The sequence below is a fragment of the Xiphophorus maculatus genome, chromosome 4 (genome assembly GCF_002775205.1).
Source record: "Xiphophorus maculatus strain JP 163 A chromosome 4, X_maculatus-5.0-male, whole genome shotgun sequence".
In the NCBI taxonomy this organism is placed as follows: domain Eukaryota; kingdom Metazoa; phylum Chordata; class Actinopteri; order Cyprinodontiformes; family Poeciliidae; genus Xiphophorus; species Xiphophorus maculatus.
Genome location: NC_036446.1, coordinates 4,299,018 through 4,316,133, shown reverse-complemented (window position 1 = coordinate 4,316,133; position 17,116 = coordinate 4,299,018). Strand labels below are relative to the sequence as shown.

The 17,116-nt window shown below is 36.3% G+C and overlaps 1 protein-coding gene across 2 annotated transcripts in view; it reads right to left on the bottom strand.

The window, feature by feature from the left end:
• The window catches only part of slc6a5 (solute carrier family 6 member 5), a 28,780-nt gene extending 14,416 nt beyond the window's left edge, over positions 1-14,364 (bottom strand). The window contains exons 1-11 of one of the 2 annotated variants that reach the window (XM_023332525.1): positions 13,586-14,364; positions 12,283-12,717; positions 10,847-11,012; positions 10,357-10,488; positions 10,035-10,208; positions 8,448-8,598; positions 6,857-6,989; positions 5,241-5,375; positions 5,034-5,137; positions 4,452-4,576; positions 4,015-4,127 (exon numbers count right to left, since the gene is read on the bottom strand). In XM_023332525.1, coding sequence (XP_023188293.1) covers positions 4,015-4,127; positions 4,452-4,576; positions 5,034-5,137; positions 5,241-5,375; positions 6,857-6,989; positions 8,448-8,598; positions 10,035-10,208; positions 10,357-10,488; positions 10,847-11,012; positions 12,283-12,717; positions 13,586-13,588 — 1,671 coding nt within the window. In that variant the 5' untranslated portion in view covers positions 13,589-14,364. Of the gene's footprint in view, positions 1-4,014; positions 4,128-4,451; positions 4,577-5,033; positions 5,138-5,240; positions 5,376-6,856; positions 6,990-8,447; positions 8,599-10,034; positions 10,209-10,356; positions 10,489-10,846; positions 11,013-12,282; positions 13,534-13,585 lie in introns of those variants that run through there. The other variant, XM_023332524.1, reaches the window with a different exon arrangement.
• Positions 14,365-17,116: the final 2,752 nt, after the last annotated feature.

The following is a 17,116-nucleotide window of genomic DNA, read 5'->3' as shown; positions in this document are numbered from 1 at the left end:
GGATCTGCCACTTCCCCGTTCCTCTCCATCCTCCTGAGCTCCCAAAACTAATTTCCTGTCAACATCCCAAGCCTATTACTGCTGAGCTGCTTCCTACAACAAAGCCCGCAGCCTTCTCCTCTGAGCTGCCACTGCCAAGGCAAAATAACATCATCATTTACTGTTTCCTTTGACTTGTGTCCTAATGTGCCACTGTGGCCTCTGCTCCTCTGTTCGGCTCAGGAGCATCACAGTGCACTTAAAGGGGCTGGTGCTTTATGGGGACGTGTTTGCTCAGGATCATACTCGGAAATGCTCTGAACATTAAAAATAAAAATGAAAAACAACATGCCAAAGGCTGAAGTGTTTATTTAACGAAGCTAATCCAGTAAATTAGAAAAGTAACTCGCATTTTAGTCAAACAAACAGAATAAAAAGCAGTTTCTATCCAAGAACTGTTGTTGCCCTATAAATTATTCTAACACCTAATCATCATTCATTCATTCATTCATTTATTTATTTATTTATTTACCTATTTATTTAGTAAGTATTTTAACTTACTAACTTGTTTATTTATGATTTCTTTATTTACTTATTTATTGTTCTTAACATCCCAGTTGTTTCTGTGTTTTTCTACCATATTTTTTTATATTTGAGATATACTGTACTTATTTATCATTATTTTATTAATTTATCGAGAGTTGCTATTTTTTAAGTTTCGTTGTGTTTTCTTTCGTGCACAACCACTTTCTGGTTCTGATTCTGACAAAACGCACGGCTAAAACCAGATACAGAACCTTTCTGTTCTTACTGTCTGATATTATTCTGTTTTAGTTGTGTTAGTATTACCAAAATGTTTTTTTATTTATATTTGTAAACTGAAATGTAACCAGTGGATGCATTGTAAGGCTGCATCCTAAATACATCTTTCTTCCATAAACACTGTTGATTAAAACCACAATTGGGATACATGAAGGTTCAATCCTTGGGTCCCTTTTATTTAATATCTACATGCTCCTGCTAGTTTATCAGTTGCCATAGCTACATAGATGATACACAGCTCTGCAATATCACCAGCTGACTGAACCTATTCAAGCACTAAACAAATCAGTGTGTTGATGTGCCATAACTTTCGTTACCTGAACAGAAACAAAAAAAAGTAAATATTTTTTGCCAGCACGCAGCTTCTGTTATCACAGCTAGAAACTAGAGATCAGGTCGGAAATCTGGGAGAAGTGATGGACTCAGACCTGAACCTTCAGAGACACATAAAGACAGTAACAAACTTGGTCTTCCATGACTTGATGATTATTTCCAGGATCAAATGTCCTAGCAAGAGCTAGAAAAAGCCATCAATGCGTTTATCTTAGTTGCAATAGGTATAATTTAAACTACTGTTTTAAAACCTTCCAGACCTCTCAGGTCTTCTGGTTCTGGTCGGCATCCCCAGTCCCAGAACCAAACATTCAGCTTCTATGCACCACAAATCTGGAACAAACTTCCAGTAAACTGCAAAACTGCTGAAACATTTAAATCAAGACTAAAAACCATTTGTTTAGAGCTGCCTTAACGTTTTATTAATTCTCATTCTTATAATGATTATTGACTCATTGTTTCCTCTGATATGTTTTTGTCTCATAAAGTGCCTTAAACTGCCTGACATGTACTGTACCAACAAGCTAAACTTGACTTGATTTTTGTGGCATCATCAAAAAATCTAAAATAATCAGCCAAAGTGCAAGTCCGGTTCATCCCTGGGTGAAATCAATTAAAGCTGAACACCTCACGTTTATCTTTTCAAATAATTACAATAAAAAAGATGATTTCTGCATTTGAGATGAACGACTTTTGTTTTTTATTTTCTCCTTTTGTTTTCATGACACTTAAATGTCACGAGAATGATTTTAAAAATAAAGAGCATAAAGCTGATGTTTACTAATGAACATAAATGATTTTTTTTAATGGTGAGATGTACTTTAATGCTTTTTAAAAACTTTTAGATCTAATTAGTTTGACTCTTTCTAATCACAGACAGACAGCCTTTGTTCAGCTTCCTGGAGAGTTTGAACTCTTGAGCAGACAGCCGCAGCGGGAAGCGTACCTGGGTAATTATGTTAATTGGGTCAATGCCTGCAGTGTTTACACATCACTGGATGTTACCTGCAAAGTTGAAGGTTTATTCCGGAGCAAACAAGTCAGGAGACTCATGTGACTGACAGGATCGTTGATTATTTCAAATTCTTACAATAAAAAATACTATTCTTATACTTTTCTTCTAAATTCTGTTACCTTTAATGCAATTTTTCATGTTGATAAATTTTCTGGAAATCAAAAGTTGAATGAATCATCATAATATTAGTTTTAAATTTTTTTAAATACATTGTTTTATTATATAAACATAAAAAACACATTGAAAAGAAAAGATGCGAAAGCTTAAAGAAGAAATTGAATTTCAATAGACTTGAAAAGTTTTAAAAATTCTTTCTCTTATGCTGTTTGAAGTTACGATTTTCAATGTATCAACTTCTAAATTAAATTATGAGCATTTGTGCCATAGACTTGAAGAAAAATTCAATCTTCTTTTTTTGTTTTTTGGAAAAAAATAATAATCTGTTTTGATCCATCATCCAATGTTTCACATTTTTAAAAAATCGCTAGCACTATAAAGGGAGGTGTAATAATCAGAAGATTATATTTAGTGCTAGGTAGAAATGAAAAAATCTTCATAAATGTATCATATAACTTAAGGCTAAAATAGTCATGGATTTTTACTTAACTATGTTTACTTTTGATCCTAAATTTAAAGTCCAATCTTATCACTAAACTAAAGTCTCATCCTTACAAATTATTTCTACATATTATTTTTAATATTTTTCTGTTACGTAAAAAATGACTTATTTAAGAAGCTTCTAGAAGGAGCAGAACATACGGATACCATCAAAAATTAAACATTTTATGGCTTTTACTACACTACTACTGTGTTTGGGACTAACTTCACAAAGTGTCTTTTTCACTGTATGACTAAATGAAAGAAAATATTAATTTTACTGGAATATATAAATTTAAGGACTGTTGGTGCAAAAACAATTTTAACAAGCAGGTTTAAAACAGATTTTAGAGATAATCTGTAATTCATAAACCCTGTTGGAAGCATTTTTTAAAAATTTACATTGATTCTTTTTTATTTTTATTTTTATTTTTAAAGGGAGTTGCAAAGAGTAGTTCATGAAATTCCTACATTTCTGTATCCTTTTTTGCACAACCTTAGATGACAATATTGATATTAGTCTTAACTTTAAAGTTTGTTTGTTGTAAAGCGGGGGAGTCCAAAGTGTGGCGCAGGGGCCATTTGTGGCCTTTGGAGTGATTTTGTGTGGCCACCAACTGCAGTTCAAGAATGATACAAACTTTAATTAGGGTTAGATTTTTACCAACATAATTTTCTTACAATAGAACATGTCAAGTACAACACAAAGTATTTATCTTTTTATAACCAAACTTTTATAATTAGCAGAACTACGTTTCAGTCAACGTTTCTGTGCCTGAATCAGCTTTTGTTTAATTTATTAAACTTGGTTAAATATAACAAGTGTTTGGAAAGAAAGTGACACAACTCTTTTTCTTATAAACAGAATAAATTTGTTCAATCAAGTCCAAAAGACTTAAAAAAATAAATAAAATTTCTTCTAATACAGAAGACCTGCAAAATCATTTTATCTCCAATGCATAGCATGCCTTTTCTACAAAAAAACCCACACAATTAGACAACTTTAATTTGTTGATTTTATCTTATTTTTGTTATTTTTTACTTATTTTGTCCTCATTTGGCCCACATGACAAAACGTTTGGACACCCCGGCTGTAGAGTTATCACTGTAAATTACATAATGTAATCAAAAATATGACCTTTTCACACAAATTAAAATGTTTTCACACATTTATCATAGTAATTTGTTGGTTATTCTGAGGACATATAAACTGTAAGAGTGCACTATATATAATATCACATAGCAAGGTGGAAAAAAGCAGCAGTTACCATGGTATCCAGTCCAAGAGTCAGGAGCATGAGGAAGAAGATAATTGCCCAGAAAGGAGACAGAGGGAGTCTGGTCAGAGCTTCAGGATACACCACAAAGGCTATGCCTGGACCTGAAATTAAAGCATAAAAAAACATAGATATGCATGTTTTTCACACAAAATGGACACAGATGATTACAAGGTAGAGAAAAGTGAGAACACATTCTCAAAGTTCAACAAACCTTCAATTCTAACAAACATTTAACACTGGAACTGGAAAACATTTTAAATATCCAAAACAAAGGAAACGATAAATAAAATTAAGCCCCAGACTGAAGATTTTTTATCATCCAGTTTTAGGTAGAAAGAGAAACTATAAATGATACAAATGGAAATTATTTATGATGCGATTAATTAATCCATTATTGCTAATTGGGACAGGCTTAGTTGTCTTACCTTCATCTGCCACTTTCTCTATTGGCACCTTCAGTTCGTGAGCCATGAAACCAATAACAGAGAAGATGACAAATCCAGCAAAAATGCTGGTTGCACTGTTGGTGCACGTCACTATGATGGTGTCCCTGAAAAAACAGAAACAAAGGAGGGAGGCCAGATGCAGCATAAGCACAAAAAATAAAGAAAAGCATATGTTGTGCTAATAAAAGTATGTTTATATTTCAAATACATGCTGGTGCATATAGGTACAACAGTGCCCTCTGGTGACACGAAGAAAAACTGCGTGTGGATCTAAAATATGGTAGTACAAAAGATAAACACTAGATGGCGCACAATTTTAGAAAAAAGAAACATTTGTGTTGCTTTTTCTTCTTCTGAGGGCCATCTAGTTCTGTTTATCATTTATAATCAGTAACATGTAATAAATAGGAATAGTATAAATGAAAGAAGCAGTGCGCTGCGGTGGCTAAAAGTGATGTTTATTGGGACATTTCTACCACACAGACAGATACAGCATCATGCATCTGAGGTGTCAGGGTTAATAGGTCTGACAGACGCGTAGTTTACCTTTTAAGTGTTTACCTGTAGCAGTTATTGTGGAACTTATTGTAGGAGGAGAGCGTAATGAGGCCTCCCCAGGCAGCCGACAAAGAGAAGAAGATCTGAGTAGCTGCGTCTTTCCACACCTGAGAAGCAGGAGAGGAGTTAAACGAAGGCGAATTATTGGTGAAAACTGATTTTATTTTGTTTATGTTTGGGAATTGTAGTAGAGAAAGAAGCTTTATGTACCTTTGCATCGTTGAGTTTTTCCCATTTTGGCGTGATAAAGTACAGGATGCCGTCGGCGGCACCGGGGAGCGTCACTCCTCTGATCAGCAGGATGACCAGCACCACATAAGGAAATGTGGCTGTGAAATAAACCACCTGGCCACAGGGAAGAGAAGGAAACATGTGAGGGAAGTAATAAAATTAAAGAAATACAGTGAATAGAAAAACTGTTCAAAATCAAATCAAATTTTATTTGTATAGCAGATTTCAGTAACAAGGCAGTTCAAAGTGCTTTACATCATAAAAACACTAAAATCAACGAGTGAAACGTTTCCAAAGTGCTGTCATTACACATTAAAAAGTTGGTTAGTGTTTCACTTATTATTAATCAAAAGCAAATATAAACAGGTGAGGTTTTAGTCTAAATGTAAATGTATTCAGTGTTTCAGAGGTTTTATAGTTTTACAGAAGTTTGTTCCAGGTTTGTGGATTTTGGTTGATATTTAACAACATTTTGATGTTTTTAAATATTCTGTCTCATATTTCTGCATGCAAAGGACATTTAATATTGACTAAATAAAAACTAGAAAAAAGAATTTAGTCATGCTTTTTGGACCAGTTTGAACTTAGTTTACATTTGCAGTGACATTGTTTCAAAAAAAAAAACTTCTAACAATATAAAAGCACTTATAAGTTTTAAAAATTAAATCTTGAATTTTGATGGTTGGACAAAAATTAAGGTTCAAGTTGCTCAATATTTTTTTTCTGATTACAATTTATAAGCCAGATTAATTAATTTGCTTATTTATTTATTTATTTAGAACATGATAGCATGTTCTAAATAACATGAACAAGGAATGCTAAAGACACATATTTTTTGTACCACAATAATCTTAACAAGGTCCAAAAGGAATAAGAAGGATATTTCCAAACAAAAAAAATCTCTTATTTCTATTTTTTGAGTTTCGCTGTTGACAATTTTCTGTTTGATTTCACCAAATATTAAAGTAGTGCCCATCTGGATTGTTATATCTCCACTGTCTAGTCAAATTTCACCAGAATCACAATGTGACTCCTATAAAAACAGATTTCCTCTCGGGCTCTAACATGATTACTGTAACCAACATCCTGTCAGCCGGGAGATTCGATTCACTGCAGCAGATTTAACGTGTGAGGTTGTTGCTTTTTTTCCTTTATAAATCTAATTAAGGATGTCTTTTGTTATTAAATATGAGTTTTGTGTCATTATTAGGATGTCATTTTATTTTTTAAATTGCCTGATTTACAGTGTAGATTTCACCCGGATCTAGTGCCAATTTTTGGCTGTGTTGTACTGAAGCGCTTCAACCACTAGAGGGCAACATAACACAATCATTCTATCGTCACATCCTGACGAGACAACGGTGTTTGTGCTTGTATGATAAGTCAATATAGACTAATTTATAGAGAATTATACATTTTGAACAGCTAAGATGAGAAATTTGCAGCATTTTTGTAAATAAATGCGCTTAAATCACCAAAAGGGGAGAGAGGTCATGTTAAATAGTTTCCTAGTTTACCTGTCCTCAGCTGTTACAGAGTAAACAGTAAAATCTAAACCAAAAATGAAAGAGTATGTTTGTTGTGTGTGTTTTTACTTTGCCTGATGACTTGATCCCTTTGGCTAACGAGGCGTAGACGATGAGCCAGGCCAGGAAGAGGCAGCCTGCCAGAGGCCAGCGGATGTCTCCTGGATATTCAATCCCTTTGGAAATATGCAACACATTGTACCTGCAGGAGTAAGGCCATGCGTTAAACTCAACTTCAACACTACTAAGCAGTGTAGATACATTACATTAAAATGCCCATTATATGTTATTTACATGCAGAGTTAAAGGAAGCCACAGACTGACTTTCATCAAGTTTCTCATAAATCAGTTAAATCCAGTAATCTGGAAACGATCAAATCATAACTAAAATATGATTGATATGGTTATTGTATTTGAAAATACTGCTGAAGTCCAAACACCTTAAACCTCTTTGCAACTTAAAACCAGAAGTTTCAGTGTGTTTTTGGTAAATTGTCGCTAACTGGACGAAAATGATACTTTTCTTTCATTTTGTTTGTTTGTTTGTTTTTACGTTTACAATTCTGAAAGATTTTACTTTTTATTCTGCACCAGAATAAAAAGTTCAGGCCTTTTTATTGTGACACAGTGCAACAAATTGTCTTCAATAATGACCAAATTTCTAGTGTGTGTAGACAGATGTTTGTTAGAGAAAATTCGACAACAAATAGATCAGATGAGAAACGAGTCAGTCCAAATTGTTACCTGACAGACATTTTCCAATAGACTTAAATACACCAAAGGGTCTGCAAGGTATTGAAATATGTGACACACATTCTATATTTTTGTCAGCCTAAATTATTTGAATCCATGTAAAATTTTGCTTCCACGTTCATCATCTGTAACTTCAAATCTGAATAAAATGTCTTGATGTTTGTGGTTGTTGTAACAGGCAAAATGTGAAACTTTTCAACGAGCATAAATGATTTTAGAACTCTGTAAATTTTCACTGACGGGTAGCGTATCTAAATATCGTACTCAAGTAAGAGCAGCAATATTTGAACATATTTTTACTCAAGCAAAAGTCCAAGAAATTACTCAACTAGGAGTAAAAATCTGTTTGGTAAAAAGTCTACTCAAGTACTGAGGAACTGAACAAATTATCAGTCATTTAAAATTTAAAAATTGCATAATCAGATGGACCAAAACATAAAGTTAAGTGGAAATGTTGATATGAAACTTCTTCACTTTAAAACTGCAGGTGGTGAATTTTTGGTTAAAACATGTTTATGTTTTTCATTTAGTGGGTAGAAAATCCAGAAACTTTACTCAAGTACAAATAGAGATACTTCATAACAAAATTACTAGAGTAAAAATACTCCTAAAAGAATTTAAAATGTAACTGGGTAAATAGTTACTACTGTGAGTTTGAGACTGAAATAAAGATTAGTTTGTGGCACAGAAAATAGATTCAAATGACATTTTCTGCTTATTTAGTTTTAAATTTGACAGGATTTATGTGTCAAACTGATTAAAAACAACAATATAAGAGTGAGAATCTTATAATTTAACCCTGTATTTAGTGCTTTTCCTTCCTGATAAGGTTAGGAATGAACAGACAGCAGAAACCAGACAAACTGTGCAGAGAAAGTGGAAGCGTTTTATTAGAAAACAGACTCACTTGAAGTATTCCTCACTGGGGCTGACGTAGGTCTTGTTGCCGTCCGCCGTCATGTTAAGCAGCTTTGTCAGGTTTCCCACGGCGTTGGCGGACAGACAGAAAGTGGAGTTCTTGATGGAAACGGGGTTTTTGTCCCGCAGGATGCAGGAGTCTGTTCCAATCAGAAATCAACACATTTGAACTGGCAGAGATGTGCTTCGTTTTCACGGAGTGTAAAATGTTAATGAACAGGTAGATGGGTGTGATTTGCAGGGAAAGAAAGTTTCTGCAACATGGAGTCGATGTTGTGAAGCACCGAAAGTCAGAAAAAAGGTTTGATTTATATGTTGATCCACTTTAAGAACCTTAATGCTTCTAATTTCCAACTTTTATGCTTAAACTTTAGGTTTTTGCTCTATGAGATCACAATTTCTGACTGCTTTTATATACTACTGGCAATGTGTATCCAAGACAAAGTTTCATTTTAGCCTTCAACTGATAAATAAAAAAAATATCCCAACCAAAAGAGTGATATCTAACAAGATTTTAAAGCACCGTGAAAATGTGTAAGAATAATTTTTTTATAATTTTGAAATTATGTGATGAGCAAATTACACAGCAAAAAAAAATAATGGCAATAATTTGGTTTATTTAGCCTGCCATAAAGCAAGGAAAATTATCATATTCTGAATGCCAAAGTTCCAAACTAAATATTTAATTCACCAGCTAAAACTTAATTCAGTTTACAAACTAAATATATAGCTTCTTAATTAAATATTTAGTTTGGATCTCTGATATTAATAAACATTTGAATTAAATGTTGAAAATATGACATTTTTTCACTACAGTCCAAATAATTCAAATTATTGCTGTTAATTTTTTTACTGTGTAACTTTAAAAAGTCGTGTGCACCGAGCAAACATTGGACAAACTGCATCTAATTCATAAATAAATCGATTTTTTTTTTTTGACAAAGAACCTATAGTGTTAAACAGATGTCATATGTTTATTTCGCCAGCAGAGGTCAGTGTCGGGCTCACTGCAGCACTGCAGCAGCCCAGTCCGTACAGTAAATTTGTCAAGCAAGCAGTTTTAGTGCTGAATTCACAGAATCGCTGAGGGAAAATATTACAGAAAATAATAACCAGTTTTCACGATTATTCGACGCAAATCGTTGCGAAACGTCTCAATGTTTAATTCTTGGACTTTTCTGTAAAGCAAAACGCAGTTTGATGAATAGATTCTATAAGAATCGCGATGTTGCACACTGCTACAGCCGTGCACTGCATTGTTAAACCATTAAAACTTATAATTACTGTAGGATTTAAACCAGATTTCGTTGAAATGTTCAACTCCGAATAATTTGATGTGTTACGCGGAGGCCTCCTGTACATGTCCTCATCAGCCGACATCATTAGAGACGCACCAGACATGAGCGAGCAGCTCTTAATTTGTCACTCACTGCAGAGATCGCAGGTCAGGATTCATTATACTGCAGGACACCTCGGCTGAGGGAGTCATGACGCATTGCGCATTGTGGAGAGAGAACGAGAGGCAGAGGGGGGCTTTTGGTGAATGCGTGTGAGTGTGTGAAGGTGTGTGTCTTACCTAACAGCAGCATGTCTTTGTCCTTACATTCCAGCGTGTTCCACTCATTCCTACAGTTAGCCCATGGCAGTGAGCCCTTCAACGAAGCGAACAGGTAGTACAGTGTCCAGCACATTATAATGTTATAGTATATGGCTATCAAGACAGATATTATCAACATGGCAATCCCGCAACCTAAAATAAATAAATGAGACGAAATATATACATTACTCTTTAGAAAATTTGAGAAATAGTTGTTGTTATTATTGTTTCATTTTTTCTGATTTATTATTATTAAATTTTTTTTTTAATTATTTGCTTTTTATTAGTGGCGCCAGTTTACCTTGGAGAGCGGGAATGCATTTCCAAACTGACACGGGCCCCTGGCTGGCAAACTGGCCCAGAGACACTTCCAGCAAAAAGATTGGGATCCCGGCGATGCCCAGCATGGTCAGATAGGGAATCAAAAAAGCACCTGGGGAGAGAATTACACAAATTAGAGAATCAAACCTTCAGCAGGGAGAAAAATCTGCCTCTAAATGATTAGATTAACTGAAAGGCTATCTTAAGAATGACATTCCTGTCATTAAAATGAAAATCAAGCAGATATTTTGACTGTATTTAATAGAAGTTGGTATTTATTTTTTTCAATTTTACTAAAGTAATTTCCCAACGTTGTGTTTTAAGGCCTTGAAGCACATTTATTCCATTTTATTTTTACAAAGAAATATAAATCTTATCATTTTTTTCCCGGTTTTTATTTAGTGCATGACATAAACCTCAACATAAGCTTTTAAAATCATGATTTTTTTTTCCTGTTCCTGAGCTCTTACCTCCACCATTTTGGAAGGCAAGATAAGGGAACCTCCACACATTTCCCAGTCCCACCGCGTAGCCAACCATGGACAGAATAAAATCCAGTTTATTGGACCAGTTTCCTCTGGCCTTATTCTCATCTCCCCCCTCATCGTCATCATCATCATCATCAACAACGTCCGCCTGAGAGGAGGAATAAATATTAGATCATTCTCTACATGACATGCAAAAATAAACTAGATTAAATCGAACCCAAAATAACCAGCCGAGTCAATTTATTCAGAAAATATATTTACAAACAACAGGAACTGACCAAAGTGTGCAACTTGGAGAAACTGGTAGAAAATACGTCGATTTAGACAATATAAAAACCAGACAAAATCATAAAGAAGTCATTTTGTTTAAAAGGTATTTTAGCTTTTAAATATTTTTTGATAAAATACATGTTTAAATGGACACAAAAATATGTTCTGTATGTCCTGTAAAAACTTAAAATTAGTATTCCATTAATTTTATGTCTTATTACGAATATTTGATCATGGGAAATTTCAAATTCATTTTTTATCTTCAGCTGCATTTATTTACAAACATCTTTCTGCCACCAAAGCACAAATTTTCGGTGCAGAGATTTATTTATTTTTTTTTAAATGTCCGACATCACGGAAAAGCAAAAAATAATGAAACTGAGTCTAAATAACCTGAGTGTAAATAAAATCTAGTGTGAGCGTGAGAGAGGGACGTCCCCTCGCGACAGGTTGTGATCCGCAGTCTCGTGCTCAGCGCAGCCTGTCTGGCGGGAAACACCTGGGCTGTACCAAGTCCGCCTGCTGGGATCCGGGATCACCGGCAAATACCGCGAGAGTTAGGAGTCAAATCCTGCAGTCCAACCCGCTTCTGGGGCTTTAACCTCGAGCAAAATCAATTATAACACCTTCACCGAAACAGATATGAATTTATAAAGAAGAGACGGTTATTGAAAATATCGCCGAAGAACAGAAGAGACAACAACCTCTACTTGACACGTATCTTTTTTGCTGACATAAGCGAGATTTAAAGTTTCGCGTGCTTTAATTAGATGCACAAGGAAAGAATCATTAAAAAGAAACAATCGGCGCATGCAAGACTACAGAATTTACACAAACTGAAGAGTTTGGTTTTGTAACACGAAGTAAATCACATTTTACTGAAACGCGTAAATAAAAACCCCTTTAACTGACTGATCCTTACAAAAACGGCGAATTATAAAACATGAATCTCATAATCAAGTCTTTAAAACCAAATCCTCGACAATCAAGAAGCAGCACGAAGCTCCGCAAACTCTGAATGTTTGTTCTTGCCAGGGGCTTTTGCGCCCTTCAAGTCCATTCATCTTTGCGCTTCGTTTTAATCAGAAACATCCGCAGCGCACCTGCCTCCAGCAGCGCCCAGGAAACGCCTCATTTAGCAGACTTACCCCCGCTAAAGTCCCCGGCTGAACAGACGTGTTCCCATCTGTTCCCAGTATGATGGTGGTCTGGCTCATAGTCGTCCAGTTGCCCGGGGTGTTGTTTTGCTCCGCCGTGGCCTGGAGCGGGTCTCCGGCTGAATCCTTCCTGAAGGCCGAGTTGATGGCCACTGATCCGGGGACAGGAGGCGCCGGCGCGCTTTTAAACGTCCCATACTCCTTATTGGAGTCCGGTTCTCCCGGTTTATTCTCCGGGGGACAAAAAGTTTTGCTCTCGTTGCACGGACGCGGCGGCTGAGGCGCCGGGTGGTGGTGAGGGGCGTGTGGTTGGCATGGCACCGTGTTGTCCGGTTTGTTTGCTGTAAATCCCGCCGCTCCTTCCTGCTGCTGCATTGGGATGTAGCCGGCCGGCTGCTTGGCCATGTCTCTCTGCTCAGACAGATCCTGGAACATAAAAGTGACAAATCAGCGACAGGAACGGCGACGCTACGGTAGAAAGCATGAAGCCTTGAATCTGCTGCTGCTGCTACTGCAGCTCATCTCTGCAGCTACAAAACCTTCTTTTTTTCCACAGCAGCCTTTTGATTTTGGTATATTTCACTTTCAGGAGGTGCGTTTCTGCAGCCTATGAATGCACAGTATTTGTGTGTGCGCGTTGAAGGGGGAGGAGGGCGCGTTGCATTGCTTCTCCACTTCTCGCCTTCTGCAAGATTCTTTAATTTTACGCCCCATTTCCCCCTCATGTCATTCAGCCACACATCCACTGATTTTTATGGCCAATAGACAAGCTGCTGCGGGTCTCTGGGAGGCTCCGCTCTCCCCGCAGGCATGCGAGATCCCCGGCGTTCCAGGGCTTGAGCTGGACCCGGGGCGGCGGAATTAAAAAATGGCTCCCTGGAATTTCAGGGGGCGGGAAGAAAATCCTCCAAATGGGGAAAAAAAATGTTGATTGATTAATGCTTTGTTGCGTTCATGATTAGTGAAGACGGTAACTAACTTCTTTTAGCAAAGTTTCCTCAGTATAAAAAGGGGGAAAAAAGCAGAAATAAATTTTAAAAAATAACCCGATTTCTTTTATTGTAACCCTTTAAAGCGTCTGGAAGATATAAAACAGCCTTACTGGAGCGATGACTGAAAAATAATGACGAAAAGTTTTCTGCGTTTCAGCACCACGGACAGCGCAACCGCTTCAGCGGCGGAAAACTACTTTCAAAACCCGCGAAATTTACACAAAAAATATTCATAAAAAAAAACCTCAATCTTGATTCAACTTAACGTGCAAAAGCAAACGGAGGAGTTTCTATCCACTTACCATTTTGTGCAGAGCTCTGCGTTCAGGCTGAAAACAGCTGTAAAAAAAAAGAGAGAGAGAGGAAGAGAGGACTGGAAGCCGAAGTGGTTATTGCCGCGCAAGGCAGCAAGTGCAAAGCTTTTCTACGGCTCCGTGGGAAAGCTTGGAGCAGTTTGCGTCAGTGTAGAGCAAGGTGCCCTTCGCGTGACATTTTCTTGATAATAGGAGTTTGATAAATCATTAGGCTTGGATTCGGGTTTTTTAAAGGGGACTAGCCGAGCCAAAGCGACGGGGGGCGCGTTTGTGCGTGCGTGAGTTGTATGTGTTCTGATTACGCACGTTGCATGCGTGAGCGCTGCGCGGACATCGCTGAAGCTGATTAATACACTCGTGACTACGGATGTGCAGCTTCCACGCGTGCATTGACACATCCCACATGATCACGGGGAACCAGACTGGGACGGAAAATATGGGTTCATGCTGGAGTTTTAAATCTATGCTCAGATATAATCTCGATTAAGGCCTTTTGCAGTAATAAAGTTTGGTTTTTTTTATGCCTTCCGCACCAAATGGAAATAGATTTATTAAAAAAGTGAAAAGAGTTGAGAAAGAAAAAGTTGAAACTTTTGCTTTTAAGTATCTAATTCGGGGGAAATCGAGGGTTAAGTTGAGCTAAAAATGACCTGAACTATAAATAGTTTTTCTTTCTGCCCCCAGCTAGTCGGTTTTACGCACAGCGCGCAGGAGGCGAGATGCGTCACCAATAGAAGCATTGATCAAGTTTAACAAAAAAAAAAAAAAAAAAAACGCGGGCAAAGTCTATACAGAGCTACTCATTTGTTAAAGTCTTGCGCAGGAAGAAGCTTGTTTTATGAACTCACACGCGTCAGGAGGACCCGGAGCCAACCACTGGAGCCTCCACTGGAAGCAGTGACAGCTGATTCCAAAACACTGCATTGCGCATAACATTGTCCTGCTCTTTCTGTTACTGGAGGATACAAAGAAGAAAAAAAAGTCAGGAGGCTGGTTGTGATGTCTTTATGTCTCCTTTGTCTTATCACTTACAAAGAAATCATGAGGCCTCGTCTCCTCTTCTAGTCATGAGAACAGCAGGCCGCCATAAAGTGAAACTGCAGACACTAAAGGAAAATGAACTCCGTAAAATTAACTCGTTATATTGAGACACAAAGCTAAATTATTTATTTTCACTCATCACTCATCTCGGGTCAAACTGCTCAGACGTTTCTGTTTAATTTGTTCTAATTGTCTTTGGGTCAGATCACATTTCATCCTTCCCTACAGATAATCAGATTTCCTACATTTTCGTACAACACTTTATGAACAGATCATGGAAAACTACTTTATATTCTCAGTTGTCAGGGTAGATGCGACACGTCAATGTTTCGAGCTCCAATTTGACGCAGTTGCCATGACGCAGAGAGCTGTCTGCTATTTCCCAGACGGCTCCATTTCGTACTCGAAACAGTTTGGTACGAAACAACTACGCTGGGGAAAAAAAGATAATGCAGCTCCAAATTTAAAAATAAATGTGATAATTGGCCACAATTACATTTTACTCAAGTTTTCAATATTATTCAAGTTAATTTATTAAGTTGTAAAGATAAACAAATAAAAACAATAGACCGATAAACACATTCTCTCTCTTTACAGTGTACAAATAAAAAGGTTCAAAAAGGCGAGTCCAAATGGTTAAACCAATCAGAGGAGGCGGTCGCCCAGGGCGGCAAAAAAGGGGGAGGGGAAGTTTCTAGAAAAGAAAGATAATCTTATTTTTATTCTCCCGTTTGCAAGCACTCCACTGTAAAAAGAATAGAGCTCCAATTTTAAAAAAAAAGAAGTCAATTTGCTACATGTAACTCATTTCAATTTGTCAAACTTACTTTGTTTAACATGACAACTTAAGAAGTTTTAAATATTTATATGTTCTTGAATAAATTTAATTTGATAACATAACTTTTTTAAAAAGTTGGATCACCTTGTTTTCTTTTTTCAGTGATGTATGAATCTGAAGTAAGTTTCTCTGGTGAATCCTGGGAAACTGGATTCTGCTGGTGTGGAAAGATCTGATAATTACTCTCATGTTAATCGTTTGTGGTGTCAAAGGAGCAGCTTTCCACAACACCATCCTGCAACAATCACCTATCAAACCAACAATTCCTGCTCAATTCGCCTCAATCTTGCTCCAGAATATTACCTTTTTTGTCTTTTTCCTATTTCTGTAAACAAACCACTTGCAGCATTTGTTTAAACTATGAAATATGTGTTTGTTTCATATATTTTAATATTTCACAAATAATTTCATATTATTTTCTGAAAATGTTATCAGTTTTGATTGAAATATGAGGGAATGTGGCCATTGATCCAACTATAATAAATTTAAGCGACTTCGAAACAGTGAGCTATTAAACGACCAAACTGCAAAAGTATGAAATGAGGAAAGAAAATAGAGCATCAGTAAGAAGTCTTTAATATAATAAATTCATAATCAGCAATAATTACAACCACAACATGTTCCAGTTAGACTTTATAATAAGTTTATATCTATATTACTGTCAGATATTTCAGCAGTAAGTTGGCCAATTTAGAGTCACTGATTTTATATACAGAAGTATATAAATTTGTGAAGTGGTGCTGAGAAAAAGTAAAAAGTTACTGTCCAAGAAATGACTAAAGTAAGGGCTAAAAAGTATTTAGTGAGTAGATGATCCAGAAATTTTACTCCAGTAAGAGTAGAGTACTTCATAATAAAATTACTCAAGTAAAAGTAAAAAGTGCAGCGTAGTAAAAATACTCCAAAAAGTACATTTTTCCAAAAAAGTTACTCAATTCAATGTAATTGAGTAAATGTAACTCGGTGCTACCAGAGCTAAAAATAATAGACATGTAAAAGTAGCAGTCCAGGAAATTACTCAGGTAAGAGTAAAGCATTTGGTAAAAAGTTTACTCAAGTAGTAACTGATCAAATTATCAATCATTTAATATTTTAAAATTACATCATCAGACGGACCAAAATGTAAAGTTACGTGGAAATTTTAGTATTTTAAGGACAAAAATGACAATTATTTATTTAAGTAACAATAAAAAACAAAGTCAGGCATAATAAAATGTTTCCAAATCAGTTTGTTTAACAAAATCTGTAGGTCTGGTGTGAATCTGTGTCTGGTGAATTTTTAGTAAAACATTTTTTCTTTTTTTCATTGAGTGGATATTGAGTCCAGAAATGCAGCTTTAGTAAGAGTAGCGACACTTCATAGTAAAATTACTCAAGTAAAAGTAAAAAGAACAGAGAAGTAAAAATACTCCTAAAAGTACATTAAAAAGTTACTCAAATAATGTAACTGAGTAAATGTAACTAGTTACTACCAGCCTCTGCCTTGACTGAGCTGCGCTGAGCCCACGCGTGGCAGCTGCGGGTTGCGGGCCTGACTCGCTCTCCTCCCCGCTGGATTCAGCGCAGAGACTCTGGCTCTCTGGCTCTTCTTCATTTGCACGCTGCGCTCCTTCCGCTTGTAAATCTCCCTCCGCTCCAGA